General features: G+C 41.0%; 1 protein-coding gene across 1 annotated transcript in view; it reads left to right on the forward strand.

The window, feature by feature from the left end:
- CDH8 (cadherin 8) overlaps positions 1–22,674 on the forward strand; it is a 221,297-nt gene that overhangs the window by 168,735 nt on the left and 29,888 nt on the right. The window contains exon 10 of the mRNA XM_081921769.1: positions 18,433–18,554. Within this exon, the coding sequence (XP_081777895.1) occupies positions 18,433–18,554 (122 nt within the window). The remainder of the gene's footprint in view (positions 1–18,432; positions 18,555–22,674) is intronic.

Genomic DNA, 22,674 nt, shown 5'->3' on the forward strand with positions numbered 1-22,674 from the left:
AAAATTGTAATCTGTGACTGTAAGTACACAATTAGATGTGGCTGGGTTGTCATCTGTATGGCCTTTCTCATTGACATCTATTTTTACCCCGCCCATCTGACTGGGTTTCTCCAGCCACTCTGGGTGGCTCCCAACAGAATATTAAAAACACAATAAAACATTAAAAACTTCACTAAACAGGGCTGCTTTTATATGTCTTGTAAAAGTCAGATAGTTGTTTATTTCCTTGACATCTGACAGGAGACTGTTCCACAGGGTGGACGCCACTACCGAGAAGGCCCTCGTTGCAACTTCACTTCTTGCAGTGAGGGTACCACCAGAAGGCCCTCGGAGCTAGACCTCAGTGTCCAGGCTGAAAAATGGGGGTGGAGACTCTCCTTCAGGTACTCTGGGTCGAGGCTATTTATACCCTGCTCTCCAGCTCTAAAGGGATTTTCAAGAGTGACTAAATAATGAAAAACAGCTATTTAAAACAACAATCATAGCATTTAACATACCATTAACAAAAGCAGATAATGCTTTAAAAAGGACACAAAACATTAAAACCCATGGCAGTAGGAAAATAAATACCAGTGTACCTAAAATCCCTGTGAGAATGAAGTGTAATATACCAAAGTTGGTGCCAGGTGAACCTCTCTGGGGAGGGAACTTTAAAGACTAGGTGCCACAACTGAAAAAAAGTCAATCAGGTCACCACCCACTTTAGATTATATCCACTTTGGTTTGAGTTTGTTCTTTAAACATTTGTCAGCATGCATTTTTTTCCTTGGTAGAATGTTTCTTTGTATGCTATTTTCACTAATATATATGCATATTTATGCACATCCCTCTAATATGTCCCCCTGGTTTAGCTGGAGAAATGCACCCCAAAATTATTTGAAGTGTGACTTTTGAAGGACAGCTGTGTTTCTTTGAGTGTATCTTTTCAGGAAGTGTGAGTAGGTTTGTCTCACATTACAATATGAACTGAAACAAAATTCACATCTACCTGTAGTCTCAGTGTCCATGTACGCTAGTGTGAGAATAAGGCATCATTGAGGTACAGTCAGGTAAACAGATGCGGATGGAGGGCATTGATTTACACAAAAAGGAGTGTGCAGAAGAGGACTGAAATGAAAGAGCCAATGAACTCAGCTACTCAGATGCCAAGGAAAGCACTAGAGCAGCAAGTGGGCACTCTGGGAAAGTTTTAGAATTAAAAGTGAAGAATTAAAACTAAATAACCCAATGACAGCTGCAGCTTCAGGTATAGGCTTTATAGTGCACCAGGGCTTGTTGCCTTGGGCCCACCTCTTCCAACAGTTGTTTAGCGGCCCCCTGGGCTCTATTGGTTCTAGATGTATGCTGAGTAGTCTTCTGGTAATGGTGCCCCTGCTCCCTGCCTGACTCTTATATCAGAAGTGAACTAGGCTAGGGAGAAAAGTGCTTGAAGCAACCAAGCACAGCAAGGAAAAGCTGAGGAGGGAGGATAGGTTGCATCCCACCTTCACAAGCTCCTTTTCTAATAAAGTATAGGATACTCACGCATGGGTTTTATTACATGCCTATATCTCCGTGGCCAGCTTACCCTTGACAAATACATGTAACATGCCAATGTGGCCAATGCAAAGAGGAATGTCATGCAAGGACATACATCAGAGAGTCTCAAGGTTAGCCAAAGCTGATTGAATATTTGGCACTTGGTGAAAATCCTGCCTTTGCTGCAATTTAATGTGTTAAATGGCCTTTCAAAGGGAGGATGAAGCCATGTCCATTCAGCAGGGAATTTATGGAATCATGGAATTTATGGTGATGACCACTGGCTTTGATGGGTTTAAAAGGCCATTAGATAAATTCATGGAAGATCTGTCTGTTTATGGCTTCTAGTTATGATGGCTATATGAAACCTCCAGCCCCAGAGGCACTATGTCACCGAATACTAGTTGCAGGAGGACAGCAAGGAGAGGGGACAATGGCTTTGATGTCTTGCTTGTGGGCTTTCAAGAGGCATCAGGTTGGTCCTTGTGGGAAACAGGGTAAGGACTAGGTGGAGCATTAATTTGATACAGTGGGCGTCTTTGCATGCTCTTATGAATCTACCCATGGGGGCAACCATCTTTTTTTCCATACAGTAAAGCTACTAGGGACAATGTATGGGAGGAGGGTTGGTACAGGGGGTGGGGGCAGCCATCTTTTTCTCTGTACAAATCCCCACGAAGTAAAGATGTAAGTAAGCATTATTTTCCATTCCACCGTGTCATTGTACATGCCACTGTTTCCCTTCCCCTGCACTTCATATCCCACCAAAAACTACACCATTCATTTCAATGTCCACTGTGGTGAAATCTCATAGCCTACATTATTTAATTAGTTGTGTGGGTTATGTTGTTATTGAATTCCTTTCAATGTAAAGGAAACACAATGTAGTGGGTGGGGACACAGAATGTATTCATAGAATAATTGAACTGTACTGTTGGAATGGACTGTGAGGGTAATCTAGTCCAACCCCCTGTAATGCAGGAATCTCTTGTCCAGTGTGGGGCTCAAACCCACAACCCTGAGATTAAGAGCCTCATGCTCTACTGACTGAGCTACCCTAAACTAAAATCACATTTGCTTGGTTGGTTGCTGTTACGAACATGGGACAAATAAGCGATACCAGAAATTTCCACTCCTGTTTCTTTTGTCGGCAGAATTCCCCAACATTCCTACCAAGAAGTGACTGTGTGTTATTATGTTCATAACTTCCTGGGAGCATTTCAAAACTGGGTTGTTGTTTTTTACCACATTGCCATAAAACAGGTATTAGGTGTTCTAAGCAACTGTAAAATGCTAAAGAGACAACCCTAGGGCAATGTCATAAGTCCAGTATGGACCAATGCACAGATCAGTTCACTGACTTGCAACTTCATTCATAGATCTACATTCCAGTTTGTGCATGGGGTCCAAGACAGTGGTGTGTGTGTGTGTGTGTGTGTGTGTGTGTGTTTAGGTTTGCTCCAGAATTAAGAGCTAACCAATATCCTCTTCATCCTTAGGAAGTAGGCCACAATCCACCAGGAATTTCTCTTGTACAGTCCCCATTGAAAACAGACTCTTTTGTGGAAGAGCAAAAGAACACAATTAACAGATTGGATTAAAGTGCTACCTCTCATACATTGCTGCTCACAGGGTGTCACTGCTTTTTCACTAATGCTGTTGTGTGACAGATTTAGAGTCATTGCAAAATGTGAAGGAAGGGGAGGAAAACTCGTTTTTGCACATGAAGTCCTTTCTGTTACAGCTTACTTCAGATCTCACTTCCTCCAGGGAAATGGGACCCAGAGAATATTGGCAATCCCAGTGGAATTACACTCTAAGTAGCAGGCATCAGATGCAACAGAAAAGGTTTAAAAAACTATAATAGAACTTAAGTCTTTTGAATATGATCCCAATCAGTAGGCATCATGTGAATACTACAGTATTTATCACCATGGAAAGGCTGTTCTTTATGGAGTGACTGTGAAAATAATGATACCAAATGGTGCCATGTATTTGAGTTCCTGCTGGTTAAACGTTCCATATTTCCAGCATAATTATATGACATTTGCGTTGAAACAAAGACTGGAATGCTTAGTGCATCAGGGGGAAAACTTTGTTTAGCTGAAAAGGATTCCCCCCCCCCTTTTGAAAAGCTTTGGAGATTGTGCTGCATGGATCTGCAGTAGAGAGGTGATGTTATTATTTTTAATTGTGATTTATGCTTGTGAGAAGTAAATTTCTTCTGTAGAACAAATTGTCCCTGCTGAACATGTGAGAAACATAATCATTAAAACTGATAAATGGCAATCTCAACAAATTATCACTGAATATTTATCAAGTGTTTTAATTATTGGAAAGTTTGGAGAGCAGCTATTGTGAAGCTGGACAACGAAGTCGCACTTGTCACAATTAAACAACTGTTAAAATTCAAGGAAAATAGGATTTGAGGTCTTAAAAAATGCCTCCTAATGATCTAAATCATTTAAGATGCTTCTGTTACTGCTAGTTCGGTCCTTGAGATAATAGGAGGTTTTTCACTTTCAATTGACATGGATTCAAATACTATTCCCACCTCCATGGGTGCAATTATTTAGCAATTGTGTAATAATGGGCATTCAGTAGAACTAGATTGTTTGGAAGAGACCAATGCACAGGAATATAAAAAGGCAGCAGTTTCTATTAAAAGAATAATAGAATTGTAGAGTTGGAAGGGACCAGAGGGGTCATCTGGTCCAATCCTCTGCAATGCAGGAATCCCTTTGCCCAATGTGGGGCTCCAACCCAAGACCCTAAAATTAAGAGCCTCATACTCTACAGACTGAGCTCTGATGTCTGTTTGTCAGACTCAATGCTGTTTCTGTTTGGCTTACAGTAGTTTGGCTTCTGTGAAATTATGTATCTCACTGTCTACATAAGTATGTAACTTGTGTAGCTATTTACATAACTTGCATTCAAGTCAGTGTAAAGGAAACATCAACACAATGTTTTTAAAAGTCATTATCATATGTTGACTTCCAAAGAAAAATTATGATGGTGTAAATCAGTGTTTCCCAACTGAGGGGACCCCAGGATATTCCAAGGGGGCCACAAGTGAAAAATATGTAAACAGGGGCCACAGCACGAGGCTAGGGGGCCACAGAGGGAAGTGAGAAGTGAAGGGGAAAAAACTTTCTTCTTTTATCATCTTGGCCAATCACAAGCGGGTAAGGGGGTGGCCCACCAGGGCCTAACACTCCTTTTTGCCACATGCATTTTCTTGGAGTAGTCCTGGTTTGTTTCTGGCAGAAGAGGGTGATCACTGAGGCTCCTGTTTGACTAGTAGAGCCCGCAGTCCAGAACCCCCAGGTAAGGTAAGTGTGGTGGTGAGGTGGCAATGGGTAGGGCTGGGTGAGCTGGAGCTGCTTCTTGCTGCTGCTCGTTCTGGGCCTGGTGGCAGCTTGGGCGTGACTCTGAAAGGTGCAGGGTGCAATCCACCCCAGCGCCTAGCAGATCAGTGCCTTTGGATGTTGCTGAGGGGCTCAGGGCCCATCGGCAGTGTCAGCCCGGCGCTGCAAGGGCTAAAGTGGTGCTTCAGGTTAAGAACAGTTTCAGGTTAAGAATGGACCTCCGGAATGAATTAAGTACTTAACCCGAGGTACCACTGTATTCATATAGGCCTCTGTATATGCAACCTTGAACACATGGATATAAGATGAACGAATACAGGGGGCAGCTGTTGTGGGATGCTTACTCTTCACTACCACATATAGACAAAGGTTATACTGTGCGTTGGCACAAAGCTTCTGTGTTGTGAACCTTTGATTCCAACACCTGAAAAGGCTTTTAGTAGATAGAATTGCTGAGCTGAAATCAAATTGATTCCATTCTCATCTCTTCCCATATTGTCTTATTTCATGTTGTAGCATAGAACATGTTAGGACACTGGCAATTGAACAAGCACACACCTTTTCCCAGTTGATTTATTTTCCTATTTTCCTACTCCAATTCGAAGTACCAGACTGATTTCAAAATCACTTCACTCAAGAAGACTTTGACCTTGCTTCCAAGACTGTTCTGGGGTGGGGGGAAGACCACTAGAGGTGTAGGAGAGAAATTATGTTATTAAATCAGAAGAAGAAAAAGCAGAATGAAAATTAGTGGGCCTGTGATTTGATCCCTTTCTTTCTTATTTTATGCTGTATCTAGATTCATTCAAAGGAAAGAGTCCATTGTGAGCCAGGGGTAATATGAAGTCAGAACATAAAGTGGGTCAGAATCTAAAGGGAACTGGCATTTGCCAAATGACCAAATCAAGAAAGGGACGTGCTTTTGTTCTTAGAATATATATTGAGAAGTGCGCTTTGCTTTCTTCTATTGACCATCAGTTTTCTATACAAAGGAATTGGTACTGTTTTCTGTACCGTAAATATATGAGAGAAAATGAAAAAAATATCTTGTATAAATCTGAGCTCGGAGAGATGGTGGTTGTTCAGTATATTACGGACTTACAGAGACTGTATCACAAGACTTAATATTTTTGTGGCCTAAACTATAGGACTATGTGATAGAGGACCTTGGCAAATGAAAGTCAACTTTATTGTCACACTTGTGTATTAGGGTCTCCTGAGATGCTTCTTATGGAAGATATCTATTTGAACAAACAGCACAATATTTGAAATATTTAATATTGCAGTAATATCATATTATCCTTGGTACTCATAATGTCAGCTTGATTTTCAGCAGCATCATTTTCAGTTCATTGAATGTATCTGAGGAAGTTGGTGGTTGCTCACAAAAATGAATGCTAATTTGCCAAACCTCAAAGCTGTTGCATACTTGGTTTGCATTTTAATATGGACCTTGCTAATTCACATTTCCTGAACCAATATGTGAATTTAAACACAATTTCTCCAGATTTTGTGATGCAGTTTTCCAACAATTCTACCCTGAAAGGATACAAAAATGCATTATATTAGGGGGAAAGTCTTGCAAAGTAAAAGCCCATATATTATGCAAAACCATGTTAAAAATGTGTATATTGGGAGAAATGTGCATCAAAAACATCCAAATGTTTATGCAGAAGTTTGCAATCCAATAACCCTCCTCCCAGCCACTGCTGAAGCCTTACGGGCCCATGTAAATGTACCAGGAAATGGATTAGATCCAAATCATCCTGTTCCCTTGACATGGTCCTAAAGAGGGATGGAAGGAGACAGTGATTCCATCTTATTTTTGTCACAATTGGTGCTGCTGCCATTTCACAAAAGTTCAATTTCCACTAAAACCTACATTATTTGTCTCGCTATCTGCTATGGCTGAAACTAATGTTATTAATTTTGGTGAGTTTCAGTGGAAGGGAAATGTCAAAAACAAAGCAGAAAATGATGTAGTTTTTTATGTTACATTTGTGAACTAAGAAAACCAATGACAACAACCCCTGCTTGCATTTGTTTGCATGATTTCCATTCCTGACCTCAAACAAACATGTACATCACAGCAATTTCTGTTCCCTTTTCAAACAGAGTTATCAAATATCCCTACTCCCAAACCGGGGTGGGGAGATCTGAGACACCTTTTTTCCAGTGGGGGGAAGAAGAAGAAGAAGAAGAAGAAGAAGAAGAAGAAGAAGAAGAAGAAGAAGAAGAAGAAGAGGAAGAAGAAGAAGAAGAAATGGGTGGCATGAATTCTCTGACTTCCACTCTTCTTGTTAGAGTTTAGCAGGGCTTTGGATAGAATGGCTGAACTGCCTTACATTTTTACTCTCCTCGCTTCATCCATTTTTGAATTGCAACCTTAAGGAAAGGTGGGGGGGGGACTAAGTTGACAGATGCATTCCCCACTCTCTCAATTTCTCTCACACACCTCTTTCCCTTTCTAAAGCCAAATACATTTCTTTCTTTCTTTGTTTTTGTTTTTTTTTTAAAAAAAAATGCATCAGAGAAACCAGAATTGAGAGAAACTAATTGGATAGGTAGAAAGAAACTTCCAGTATTTTCAAAAATGTTCAGCTGATATCTCAAGCCACCCACTCAAGTATAATTCATTGATTTTAATGGCACTCTTCCAGATGAAGTGGATTTTGAGTACTGCAGCTTAAATAAAAGAATGCTTTTCTATTTTCTACACTAGTCCTGCACTTTCAGAAATGAGATTGAAGCTTTATTGAAAAGTTTACCATTGTCATTTCACAATGACATTATGGGATGCGGATGTCCATTGAATCCACCGAGCAGTGATGTTCGCCCTGATCCACTTTGGAGGCAACAGGAGTGTTCTGCAAGTGCTGAAGTATTCTCCCCACCCCCTACGTGTCATAAAGAAAACACTTGCTAGATTGATCACTATCAGTGTTTGTTCTCTGCCTGTTTATTCCTCAATTGCCTGTTACATGGATGCCATTGACAGCAATATTTTCTTCCTAGGAGTAAGTAGCCCCAGCAAGCAGAGATGAGTACAAAGGCATTGCAGTGCTTTGGAGCAAATTAGATCTAGTTATGTGAAGGAGTCACTGAGTAGAACCAAAGCCAAGTCAGAATGTGACATCACATTATCCCCTCTCTGAATGGCTGAACACTTTGATTCTGTTTCCATGTCATTGCCCACCCCCACCCCCAAAACAACAACAACAACAGGGAAGTGAATTTTGTCATCAGTACTGAGTATATCATCCCTGCACCATTTTGTCTCAACTGTCACTGTGATAGACTATGGCTAGTTATACATCATGGAAGCAGTTAGGCTCCCCCCCCCCCATTCTGCAGTATGCAAAGTCTGGTGCACTTGTTACATAAGACTGACACTTAAAAGGCCCTGCCCATCTCAAACAATCCCCTCTCAACCACTGTTCTTCCTAACCAAAGAACTTGCATGTTTTATAATACCAAAACCGAGCTTTTGATGAGGTTACTACTAACTTTTACATATGGCCACAGAAGTGGTTTCCAGCAACAGAAATCCAAGGACATGTTGCACACAAACATTGAGAGGCAGGCAGGCAGGCAGGCAGGCAGGCAGGCAGGCAAATATTCCTCATATCTACTGCATTGTCTAAAATGAAGATAGTGAGATCGTTTTATGCTTTTTTGTCAGCAAGCCAAAAAGCCTCTTTATGGTTTACCAAGAATATAAATACAATCACTGAAGTGCCATGTTATACATTCTCAAAAGAAAAAAAAAAGTTATGTATAGATTGTAAGTCATGTGGTTTTTAAAAAGCATAACATGGGAACACATTAAAACAAAAGACATACAACAAAATTATCCTACAGATTCCCCATGGGGAAATATATTATAATGTCCTAGAGAGTTTACTGATAGCTTTAACTTTTCTGTGTTATTTTCCAGTTCCCTACAGAATTACTAGTAACATTAGCATTCTTATGGAAGTTTTGCTTATTCACTCCTGACTTGCACTTTGTATAATTGACTGCCATTTAAGTCTTAGCAAGTTTTACTACAAGAATTTCCTGTGATGGAGGGAGGGGAGATGGTGCTAAAGCATCTGTTTATGTGCTTGTGCTGCACCCCAGGGGAAGCGGCACATAAAAAAGAGGTGTTTCACATCTTCTGTGGGCCCATGCCTGACTAGAGGGTCACAGAAGCTACTGGCTCACATCTGGTGTTCTGCAAGTATTGTTTTGTTTCTGGTCTGTTACTTCACAGGCCAGCTTCCACCATGTCCAATGTTACTCTATAGGTCTCTATAGCTCTTGGGGTGCCTGGTTTAAGTCTGGGACTCCTATGTCTTCCTGTGGAGAAAGGGGGCTGGGCAATTCTGGAATGCAGCTATTCTCTTTATGGCCCGACCCAGCAGGGCTTAGGGGAAGAGCGTAATGATAGTTTCTGACAAGAGAGTAAGGGCCAAGCCTCCTTCCTTCATGTTAAGGACCATCACTTGGAGGCCTAGCTATTCCAGCCAGTTTTCTAGACTTCCACTGCACCTATCACCATCTTCATAGCAAGACCAAGGAAAGGCCCTATTATCTACTGGCAGCAGTATAATCCAACTCCACTCACAGACTTTCACAGAGCCCTCATATTTTTCACAAACCACCATGAAATCTCCACTACCAAGTCTCAGAGCTTCTTACCCAGAATATTCTTTTTATATCCAGCAAGAGTCTCTGGCAGTTTCAGTTGTGTTCTCTATCCACCTAGCAATAAAACATATATAACCACAGAACTGTAGGGTTAGAAGGGACCCTGAGGGTCATCTACTGTGACCTTCTGCACAGTAGACCTTCTGCAGTGCAGGACTCTCAAATAAAGCATCCATGACAGATACCCATCCAACCTCTGCTTAAAAACCTCCAAGGAAGGAGTGTCCAGAACCTTCTGAGGGAATATGTTCCACTCTTGAACAGCTCTTACCCTCAGAAAGTTATTCCTGATGCTTAGTCAGAATCTCCTTTCTTGTAACTGGATGCCATTGGTTTGAGTACTACCCCACCCCCACCCCTGAGCAAGAGAAAACAAGCATGTTCCATCTTCCTTGTGTCAGCACTTTAGATATTTGAAGATAACTATAATTTCTTCCCTCAGTCAAGTATGAAGGAAGAGTTTGTTTATTCTGCAAGTGTTATGTTGAGGAGAGCAGGATTGTGTGCTTATTGCTATAGGGTGAAATAAAGAGATAACTTAAAAGTAATCCAAAATATAATTTTTGGTATCCCTTTGTTCACTGTATCCTTAATACCCCTTTTTCTTGTTAAGGGGGAAAAAACATCCCAGCTATTTATTTCATGGTGTTCACATTATTTTTTTCTATTAACTTGACCTTCACATAGCCCATTATGTAAGTTAACACAGTATCTGCAGGAGTGAGTGGGGTGGGGTGTCATAGCCTTTCCCTTCACCTGGCCTAGCCCTTGCATCCTCTTCAACAGTGAAGAGGTGGGATTGTCTGACACTATGGTGCTTGATGGTAGGGGTCATAACTTATTTAAAGGGCAATGATCTGGCAAAGGACTGGAAATCCCCTGCGGCTTATCAGAATGCTTCAAGAAATAATAATAATATAGAGTGTATGCCTGCCAAGGGATGAATGCATAGTTCTGAAAAGGGCTTCTAACTGTGTTTATCTAACTGTATTTACTCCTGCATTGCAGGAGGCTGGACTGGATGGTTTATTATTATTTGTTATTTTCAGAAATGCCTGATCAGGGTTAATATGGATGGAGCATTTTCTGTTTCCTAAAATCTCTCTCTCTCTCTCTCTCTCTCTCTCACACACACACACACACACACACGAGAGAGAGAGAGAGAGAGAGAGAGAGAGAGAGAGAGAGAGAGAGAGAGAGAGGAGTTACTATTTTGTGATGCATTGGCAAAATGCCTATGAGCCTGAGGTCAGGAGAAATTTGCTTTTTTTCTTTGCCTTTTTTTAGCAGAAGGCCTGCCAAATGGACATCTGCATTCTTATGTCTTATAAATCAGATATTTGAACACTGAGCTGCAGGCAATACCTGGTTCCAAATAAAATGAAGAGACAGAACCTTGATTTTCAGGGACTAAGTCCATACTCTACAGCATCTGTCAGATAGAACGTGGTGCTCTTGTTTTGGGCACACAAAAAGAATATAGTTTGTCACAACGAGGAAGCAAAACAGCAAATGCATTTCATTTTCTGTGGATTTTGGCTGGTGGGCATCTCACTGTTTTGGAATTTCACATTTTTTCCATACTCCATAATTTTTAAAAGCACATGTTTTGCCTTTTAAAGCATTTCCTGCCTCATTGCTAGCATGGCTAACTGAACTCTGGCATCATCCAGAACCAGGATGCCAAAAACAGAGGCCACAGAACTACTGTGATTCATAGCTAGGATGCTTTTGCAGTTACCTGGGTTAATCACAATAGCCCCCAAGTAAGAAAAGATACTGCTATGGGCTTCAGCTCCTGACTGGAGGATTTTGGAGCAAACCATTGTGGAATGACACATTGCCCAGGGCATTCTGGAAAACATATATAGAATTTATTCCTATGAAATACATCAAAATGATTTAACCATCAAAACATCAGCAGTAAAATATATATTCAAGAATTGCATATATAAAAGCGAAACCAATTGCATATACAAAAACAAATTCAAATCCTTTATAGATACTGAAGCAGCCCTCCTAAAGGAGGTCACAAATGCCAAATTAAGGGCTAGAAGCCAAGATAAAAAGGCATGCCTCCTTGGAGAGAGCATTCCACAAGTTGGGAGCCACCACTGGAAATGCCTGTTTTCATCTTGCTGTCCTCTGAATGACATGCAGTGGGAGGGAGATCAAAAGGGTAGGTGCCACCACACCGAAGGCCTGATTCCTGAATCATATAGAAGAGACCTCATAATGGCACAGTGATCATAAGAGGTCTGATAAGGAATTGTGGCAGGTATCATTCCCCACCCCCAATCTTCTTCATCACCCATATATGATTCAGTTACAGATAGGTAGCCATGTTGGTCTGCCATAGTCAAAACAAACAAACAAACAAAAAAATTCCTTCCAGTAGCACCTTAAAGACCAACTAAGTTAACTAACTTAGTTGGTCTTTAAGGTGCTACTGGAAGGAATTTTTGTTTGTTTGTTTGTTTTTCATATATGATTCAGTCTGTTTCAGGACATGGCAATGGGAGTAGGTCACCATCTTGTCCTACGGCAAAATGTTTTGGGCTGATGCTGCGTTTTATCAAGCAACTGTTTATTGTGTCTCCCAGAGAATTAAAATTTACCCTTGACTCTGTAGTTCCAGATTGCCTATCAATCCCTCCCAGAGTGAGTGACCTTGCAGGATGTGTATCACCCCTGAAGGTGAATCAGCACAAAACCTGAGCATCTTTAATCAGACTTGTAGATCATTGGAGTACAGCTGCTTATAGATTTACAAGTGTTGTCCTTTGAAATTGATCACAAGTCTTTCACCATGGGAAGCAGTGTGCCCAGTCCTCTTTTCCGACATGCACTGGCCTTAAATACTATTCTCAGTCTCAGCACTGTGATACCATTCTTCTAAATTTTATCCATCCTGGAAATGAAATGAGAATGAAAGCCATAACAGCACAGTTTAAAATGTGAGCTTATGTGTTCTGTTTACTGGCTGCAGTCCTATGAACCCAACAGAACTTCTGAATAAACATGCATTTCAATTTTTGCTGTCCCTTTTCTCCAAGGAGTTTAGGATGGCACAAATAGCTGCCCTCTCCTATTTCCATCTTACAGCAATCCTGGGCGGAAGGTTAGACTGAGAGATGGTGACTCAGTTAGTGTCACCCAGTGACTCATGGCTGAGCATTGGCTTGAACCAAAGTTTTTCATCTGGCACTCTAACCAATAAGTCAAATTGGTTGCTGAGCAAAGAGGGTGGGCTGCTGGCATTCAGGAAAATGTAGGTATTAGCTTCTGAAGAGAAACCAAGCAAAACATGTGTTGCCTTAATCCTGATAGCTAGTTATCAGCTGAAGGAGTCATGATTCTAGTTTGTTTCAGTTGCTTACTGACAATGATGTGTCTTCTGTTTCTGTGTTACTGATCACAATGAATATAAAGTTACTATGGTGAAAACTATGGCCACTGTTCTCCATGGGCCTTAAGAATACAGGTGGAGTGGAAGTTGCACATAGAGCTGCACATGAGTTGAATGTACCTATGCATGATCATATAAAGAGTTATTGCCATTCATTTGATAATGACCCTTGAAAAGTGGACCAAAGGAAGTGGTGACTTTCAACACAGCAAAAAGTGTTTTCAGCTTGCTGCACTCAGCTGCAGTGGAAAACAGTGTCCTATTGCCCATGTTGAAGTAAGATTCCACTGCCCATCCTTTCTGCTGCTGTATGTAGCATGGAGGGGCAGTGGTGGTGGATGTTTTCCCAAACCTGGTTAAATAGGAGTGTTCCAGAATTGAATCAGAGACAGTTTTCAGCAGTTTTTAGTTCAGTTTTAGCCAGGGTGGTGTAGTGGTTAAGAGCGGTGGACTCGTAATCTGGGCAATTGGGTTCGCGTCTCCGCTCCTCCACATGCAGCTGCTGGGTGACCTCTCTGAAGTCTCTCAGCCCCACTCACCTCACAGAGTGTTTGTTGTGGGGGAGGAAGGGAAAGGAGAATGTTAGCCGCTTTGAGACTCCTTCGGGTAGTGATAAAGCAGGATATCAAATCCAAACTACTACTACTACTACTACTACTACTAGTACTACTATTCTTCTTCTTCTTCTTCTTCTTCTTCTTCTTCTTCTTCTTCTTCTTCTTCTTCTTCTTCTTCTTCTTCTTCTTCTTCTTCTGTATTCCCTATATATAACCAATGGATTGATCCAATTCATTGACTAAGCATCCTAATGTAATCACACAGAGGATTCTTTGTGTGTGTGTGGTGAGAAAACAAATTCCTGCACATTGGCAAAGCGCTGCAGAAAAATAATGATGTAGATAGTGGTAAATATGATCCGCTCCCCTCTGCTTTTTTTCTGCAGTTCTTTGTTAATACCTATGCATACATTGATAATGCAGAGAAGGAGAAATCATAAAGTTATCTGAAGGGCAAATTGTGCATGCACAGCACTCTCCCCCCATTATTATTATTTTTTTTTGGGGGGGGGGAAATGAAGCACAGGGAATTTCTACTTTCTCAGAGCCACTTTAGAAAAGAAGAATTTCAGAAGCTTCCCTAATTCTAGCTTTTCTCTGTTAATGTGCCACCCACAGAAACCTTACCCTTTATCACTGTACTTGAAATTAGGTAATGTTGTTGTACATGTCACTTCTGTATTGCTTAGTGCACTCTGTTTTTTGCAGATTAAAGATTGCACTGAGGATTGGTGGGTGGGAGGGAGAATAGCATAAAACAGTACAGAATAAAATTAAGCTTCTGTGCAGGTAGGCTATCTTGTTAGGTCCATCAGATACAATCTTGATAAATGTGGATCAAATGGAAATATTAACACTGGAACTTTGTAAGCTTGGGGAGGGGGAATGAAGCGTGCAGCCAAATCAGTAGTGCATTTAACATTTTGGAAAACCTGTTCCTGTTTATCACAATCTGGCCCTGATTTAATGCTTACAAAGGTTGTACCAAAATCCAGTGGGATGGTCTTCTGATTTAAAGCGCTGTGCAGTGTGAGTCTGATTTATGACTGTGGTTCGTAATCCAGCAAGTGATAAGTACATGGATTTCTTTTGTTGGGTCTCTTTTAGAATTTACTAATTCTAAACATGCTTATTTGGAGGTATTGGGTTTGCAAATAACATTTCATGTTTTGAGGGACAGCACCACTTATAATTGTTCAGTTGCATGGGTACAGCCATCTTAGTTTTAAGCCATATCAGGATCCAGCCCAAACTCTTAAATTCAGCATTACTGGATCAGACTGCAAGTGCTTCCTGTGAGAAATGCTCAGTCTAATGCTCTCCTTGCTCTGTTTACTTACTACATGTGAACTGCTTTTAATCAGGAACATTTTAAAGATATTCCCCCTCCACCACAATATGGAGTGATGTAAATAGAAAATTTCACCACCTCTTTCGATAGCATCATTCCACATAACATGTTAAATAAGGAAATTAACCTCATCATTTCTAACATGCTTCCCACCCCCAAAGGAGCTTTAGCCAGTTGTACAGTATCACAAATATGACTATTATAATTTCTTTAACAGCTCAAAAATCACATTTGTACCTTATAAATCTGATCATTATAACTGCTGTTCTCTCTCTGTGTGTGTGTGTACTTTAAAAAAATATACAAGGAGGTTCAAATAATACATTGCTGTTACAAAACCAAACATATTGTGAGACAGCACCAATGCTAACAATTGGAATGAAATATGAATAACTTAAGAGCAACCAAAAATACTCAGGGAATAAGAGCAAAAGAATTCAATCATTAAAAAAACCAACCAACTCAGCATTGACAGACCTTGGGGTCTCAAATTTCAGCGGTGCCCTGTGCAATGCCAAAATTTTGCCCCCCCCCACCTCTCACATTTCATTCTAAATCATAGTTGTGAGATCCCCTGTGGTGCTCCTGAGACTCCACACACAGTGCGACTGAACTGTTCGCACTCCCCTAAATCCGCCTCTGCCCTCAGGGAAATAGAACATATGCTGGAAAGGAGAAAGAAGGACAACTGGACATACTCTCATTGTGGGGAGTTCCATAGTCTGATCACCACCACTCAGATGGTCCTATCCTCAGATAACATTCAGATGTGGAACAAATCGTACTTTAACCATTTCAGTGGGTGAACCATACCAGCATCTTACCCAGCTGATTCAGCTACAGTACCCCTAATGTGGTTTTCTTGACACCAGAAAAGAGCCCATGAGGGAATTAACTGGGTTAGGTTGGAAGTGGCTCAACATGCTATTTTACATGCTCCATGTACCTACTTTGCAGGCTGTAGGTGAAAGATGGGGAAGTGTGGTCATGGGCATAGCCAATGGGATGGGGAGGGGGCAGCTACCCCCCTAGATCAAGTAAATCAATAAAAATGCTTAACTAACTGAGGTTCTGCTCCCCTAACATGAAGCCTACCTCCCTAAGCCCATGGGCTATGCCCATGCCTGTGGTCCTCCAGATGTTACAACTCCTTTGATCCCTGGCCATTGGCTACTCTAACTGGGGCTGATGGGAGCTGGAGTCCCACAAGTGGACCACATACTCCCCATTGGAGCTGTAGAACATCAATCCCTAGAATTTCTTACAGCCTGTAGTTCATGGACAAAACAAATAAATCCATTATGATTGTTGTATGCAGTGTGCAGCTATCTTGGGGTATCCCCTTTTGGAGGTTTCTATACTCAGCAAGTTCTTCTCTAGTGTTTAGCAAATTAATTCTTAAAGTGAATTCTCATCAAGTTTCTAATTATAATATCTTTAGGTTTAATGTTTGTATTTCAGATGAAAGACAAACATTTTGGGGCCAGTCACAAGAGGCATGAATAATTTCTTCAGAAGCTTATCTAATTAATTACATTCCTCTGTAAGTCTATAAAATTTGAACCACCATCATTCCGTTAATTTAGATAAAAGGAAATCTTTAGTGTTTAAATGTGACACTTGGCACTAAGAAACCAATGCATTCATTGTTTATGTATTTTTTTATCAACTTTAGATAAAGAAAATGCTTTTGAAATGTTTTGAATACTCAGTTTGCATGCAACTTAATTCCCCTCCTCACCCTCAGCAAGAAGTACATTATTGTTCCATGTTAAACATATTCATGGTGCATCAATGAAGGCAATTAATTGCATGAAATCTTGCCGACCAATGTGATACATTGCATATTATGATGACCAAGTATACAGAGTTCTCACTCTTTGTCATGGTGCACCTTTCTAATATTCCTAAAAAGAAAGGAAAGGCAGACAATGACTCACTAGCATGTACTTACACTATCCTCTCCTTAGAACTAATCAAATTAGAACTAATGAGGGCTCTAGAATGAGGGACTGTAGTTCAGTGGCAAGACAGATGATTAGCATACAGAAGGTTCAGCCTGCAGTCTAAAGCATCTAATAATCAGAATGCACAATACTGAACAGGCAAATGACCTGCTAAAAACAAGCATCTTCTGTTGCCCTCTCCAGAATGTATAAGGTGCTAAGCAGAGGGTGAAATCCTGCTGCTTTGGCTGTGTGCTGCTGTTCCTTTCTGGGAACAGGCACACACAGCCAATGCAGGATATTGCCCAATGCTCTTGCCCATCAGATGGTGTCGCAAATCACATCAGCTAACGGGCATGTGGGTAAGGCTTGGGGGAAATGGCCTCATAGATCAACTTGAGCCTCTTGGCCGGCAAATATTAGTTTGTAGACTGGAGGTTACCCACCCTGCCTTCTGCCCTTGCGTTCAAAGCCATGATGGAATCACCCATGTCAGATAGATAGCAGGATATTTATTTTCCTAGCTTTTGCCTGAACGTCAGGAACAAGCATTGAGGGTTTGTTAGCTTGCTGCTAATTGGGTTTTGCTCATTGCAGATCTTACTAAGTTAACAAAGCTGTTGCCCATTTATTCCAATCAATGTCTCATGTAGTTATGGTGGGCACAAACTGTCTTTTTTTACTCCGTCTGTAACAGAAATAGTCAATCTTACCACCTACAACACATTCCAATAGCTTAATAACCTAATTAGCCCATGGATCAGAGGTCCCCCACTACTGTTAATAAGTATAAACTACGATGAACTGATCAAGATTTTATGTGGGAATACATCCATGGACTAAAATTAAGACATACAACTAAGTAAATATATCTAGCAATTGGGCTATAAAGAGAGATGTGATAAATTATAGCTATTAATGGGGGTCAAAGCTTTTATTTCGACTTTACAGAACCTTAATGAACAAATATTTCAATTCAAAACAACATTTCTGGATGAGATTAATGAACTTGTGTTCTTGCATAATATCAAAATGTACTCTCTCTCTCTTCTTTCTTCTTTTACCTACATCAATTCCACTCTTCACTTTTCTTACAAAATCTGATTAGAGTTGGATTGTCTTTCTCCCCCATGCCCCCCTTTTTTTGCCAAGCTGAAATAATAGATGTGCAGTCAGGCTGGCTAATAGAGTAAAATGGCAAAGATAAGCAACGAAATAAATCTTGGTTGTTTACAGCCTCTTTTCCCCATGCAGAATGCCCTTTATCAATAAAACAATGCAAACTTCATCAGAAAAAAGAATCTACCAATTTAGTCCAAGAAGGTCTTCATCAAGCTAATCTCCAACAAACGCTGTTTGCAATAAGGATTTATTTGCTGTCTCCCTTTTGTGAAACTGCTGCCCATTCTTCTTTATCTTTTCCCCTTGCCCATTGGATAAAGCAGCCCAATTATTGGAAGCAGAAAAGGCCCAGCAAGCTTTCAGCACAGAACTGTCTGTCTACCTTGGGTCCTTTATGTCATTAGTATGAAATGAAGTGTGCTTACCTCTCTTTTTTCTTCTTTTCCACACTGTGTTTTTCTTCTCTTAGGAAACCCCAGTCAAATATCTCGAGTGCCTGTTGCTATCAAAGTTCTCGATGTAAATGACAACGCTCCCGAACTTGCATCAGGGAATGAAGCCTATTTGTGTGAAAATGGAAAAACCGGAAAAGTAAATATTTCTCTGTTGTCCACACTGTATAGTGGGTTTGCCCTGCCCCCCCAAAAAACCTTCCCTGTTCCCTGTCTGTTAATGTGAGTTAAATATTTTCCCTGATTATGTGTGAAATTGAAAATAGGAAGGTATCTTATACTTAGACCAAGCGAGTCACTTGGTACTGTATAGACCATGAGTAGCCAACACAACTCTCTCCAGATGTTTTGGCCTCATTCTGTCAACATGGCCAGTGATCAGGGTACCATATGTAACAATAGGGCAGCTACCGGAACCTCAGACCCAAATGTGGCCTCCCATGCCTCTCTATCTGGCCCTCAGAAGTTTCTATAGGCCATACCCCTCCAGGGCCCTACTTCACATCACAAGTCTCGCTGGAATGTGTCCTTGAACTCTGATAATGTCTCTTGCTTGTCTTGATGTCACATAGGGAGAAGTGTGCAAATGTGTTAGAAAAATACTCTAGTGTACAAAGGTAAACAATAGGCCAATTTCTCCACCAGTTTCTGCCTCTGGTCTAGTCCACCACTGGTACATGGGTTTTGCAAAGCTTTCCAGAATGGAATGCAGCCCTCGGGCTGAAAAAGGTTCCCCACACCTGTAAGAGGCAATGGGAGTTTATGGTATTCCTAGACAGGAAGTGGAGGAGGGTAGTTAGGCAGAGTCAGGCATGCGCGCCTGATAATCTCTCCTGCTCTACACTCAAGGAATGATTTAGTTGCACATTTCTTGCTGTCTGTGCTACTGTGACATGATCTCTGTTCGCACAGTCAACATACTGAGAATGAAGGAGAATGAAGATGACATGAACATCACTCCAATCTCCATGTGTTCATTTAATGACATGAGCAGATCTTACACATGCAGAGACTGAATGTAGGCTGTCTGCACATGGTCAGGAATTGTTTGTGTGCTTTCTGCATGGCCAAGCCTAAACATCTATGGTTTATGAACAAGAAGAGTCTATTTACATGGCTGACTGAATGGGTATATAACTCAGGGGCAAGGCTTGAAACCACTAACCTGCCATAAGCATTAAATCTACCCATTGTGCAGGTCACATGAACAGACATATCTGCCCCCCCCCAAAAAAAATGGCCACAATTGTTCTGGATTTAGATTAAAAGGGAAAATGGAGCCTTTTTAAGACAGAATTGTTCGCCATCTCTCTGGTATAAGTAGAAGTTGTGGGATCATGATATTTCACACTTTCTTAGAAAAACTTTAAGAAATGGTGAAATAAGGCAGGAACAAGGTGGAAAGGCGAATAGAAGAAGCCTGGGCATATAAGGGAGAGAAATGTTGAACGACTCCTCTACTCCATCCTAGAAATCTGGATCCACAGTGCCTGCCTTGTCCATCATTCAGTTTGAAGTTGTATTGAATGATGTAACGGAACCTAATCTCCTAGGAAGCAATATAGCACAAATGAAACAGAATCGTTTTTATTATCCAGCTTGTGAAGACGCTGAGTGACAGAAATCCGGAGCTTTGTAGCTACCTCATTTATTTCTGGGTAGTGACATTTTAATTTAAATAAACAGCAGTTGACAGCATGACACTAGAGTTGTTAATCCAGCTATTCTTGTGCCTCGTGGGTGTTTGGCATTAAATTCACCATTTACCAAAGCAGCTTACCTGATAATAGAGTTAGAATTTGTTTCTTATTGTGGGCCTATACAAAAACTATGTGTGCCAAGATTTGATTGTTGCAAACAATCCACATTTGCACCTTCCAGCAGTCATTTCTGCAGCTCCTTCCTGTCCTGGTTACCCAGTTTATAATAGTAAACAGTCTATCAAACCACTGAAGAGTGAGATTAGTGAAATGTGGCTCCTAGTAAGTACCAGACATTCATTGAACATCTACTGAAGTCCAGATCCCAATGAGGTGGTGTCAGGGCTCACTGTGCATCTGCTGAGGCCCACACTCAGCAGGGACCCCAGTGCTAACCCCTGAACACCCCCATCCTGCTTTCCTTCCTCCTGGTGATCACTGTCTTTCCACTTTTCCTATCTAAGGAAGTGAACAGTGTCTAGAAGAAGAAGATTGGAAATGTTCTTGCCTTACCTTCACATATTCCTGAGCCTGGGGGCAACCACTGAAAAAGCTCTCTCATGTGTAACCTTTTGCCCCATCTCAGATAACAGGAGAACTCTATGGATAAAAATGTAGTTGAAATAGATGGAATAAATTTTAGCTACAAAGCTGGCAGGGATGTAACAGCCCTCAAGTAAGTGGACATGGGGTGAGGGTGGAGGATACAGCCATGACTTCATCAACTGCTTCATTAACTGACTAGTCTCATAAAGTCCTTGTCAGAAAGAGAAAAAAGATCTGAATGAAAGCTCCGTGTTGGAACAGGATCCTGCACACTAACCCTTTCTGCCCTTGTTGAAATTTCAGTTTGTGTTTGCTCAAATGAAATTTAAGAGAAGTAACAAGAAAAGCTTTATTTCAGTTGTTCAGGGCTAGATCAAGTAGCTGAACTTTCTCTTTGCATATATATATATATACCAGTGGGACCTCGGTTTTCGAATGTCTCGGAAGTCAAACGTTTCAGTTTTCGAACGCTGAAAACCCAGAAGTAACTTCTTTAGTTTTCAAATGTTTTGGAAGTCGGATGGTCTACCAGAACGGATTACATTTGAAAACCAAGGTACCACTGTAGTCTGGACAAATCAGTGATAGGAGTCAGATGCAGAAAGGTAGCAGTCCATTCAGAAAGAAACATTAATCTCATTTTTTAGTAGACTATACCACACTCTCTTCCCCCAATATAGCTTCCTGGTTGCCATAAACCAGGGGTGGAGAGCAGAGGTGAATCTCCAGGCACTGGGGTGGAATCCTTAGTCTAACATCTCACGGGGGGGGGGTGAAGTGGTGCCCCAACTCCACTTCAGAACAGTGTGACCACAGGCGTACTCTGTCAGAGGTGTCTAGTTGGAAGTCTCTGTCCAAAAGCCAAGGTGTGTGACAAATGGGCCATAGAGCTTCATTCAGCAGTGTGAAGGTCCATCAATTTAGACCTGCATCTTGTGATGAACCCATTAAGCCCATGATTGACCCTGTCATGCCTCAGCCACCTACCAAAAGGCTGGGAGAGATATGCACCCAATGCCTAAGCCAAATTCTACCTATATCTGGAATCAATAGAGTTGTGGCCAGTTTAAAATCACAGAATGATGTCCTTGTCCAGTTTGTTTACCTTCTTAGACTAGGTCTGAGGTCTGAGGGGAGAGGTCACTGCGAGTGGGACTGCAACTCTTAACTCTGACCTCTTTTGCACTTGTGCTTTTTCTTGTTCCCCTTTTCTGCCCCCCCCCCCCCCGCTGCCCTTTTTAAGAAAAACTCTAGCAACATTACTGGAATGTTCATGGTAGGGCAGGGTGACACCCATTTGGGGATCCCAACCTTAAATAGCAATCCGGTGCTATATAAGGATAGGGGAGAAATTCAGTTCACATTAAAAGGCAAAGCTATCAAATTCTGAAACAATATGCAAAGTGAAACAGCCATCTTTCATAATTTAAACTTCTCTGTATTTTGAAATGCAGTTCTCTGGCCGGGTAATGTGTATGAAAATGCATTTACTAGGTAAAGTATGTATATAGATGTCTATATCAGTGAAAATGAAATACAAAAATGCATTATATTAGGGGAATTGTTTTGCAAAAATGTGTACACTAGGCAAAATTGCACACAAAATGTGTTTATCAGAAGAAATGTGCACTCCAGCGTTGATGAATTTTCATGATGACAAAAAGAAAAACAGCACTTGCCAACTGAATTGGAAATGTGTAGAACTGAAGACTGCAAAAACATGAGAAACTGGTGGTACCCAAAATTTACAGGATAGTCGTGCACCAGAGTGCCAAGAGAGAGTGTGAAGTGGGTGGGTGTTTTACAAAGAAATCAATTTCAAATGCAGATTCAGCATAGCAATCATGTGGGAGGAAAAATAATACAAGAATAAACTGAATATAGAGGCCCTCCTCTAGATCTGAATTCTCTTGCGTCTTCCAAATAAATTCTTGATCATCTGACACAAAGAAAGAATGTGATTGCTTTCTACTATCTGAATACATTTACAGATTTGTAGGTTAACTTAACAGC

This window comes from Podarcis melisellensis (assembly GCF_964234715.1).
Source record: "Podarcis melisellensis genome assembly, chromosome: 8".
In the NCBI taxonomy this organism is placed as follows: Eukaryota; Metazoa; Chordata; class Lepidosauria; order Squamata; family Lacertidae; genus Podarcis; species Podarcis melisellensis.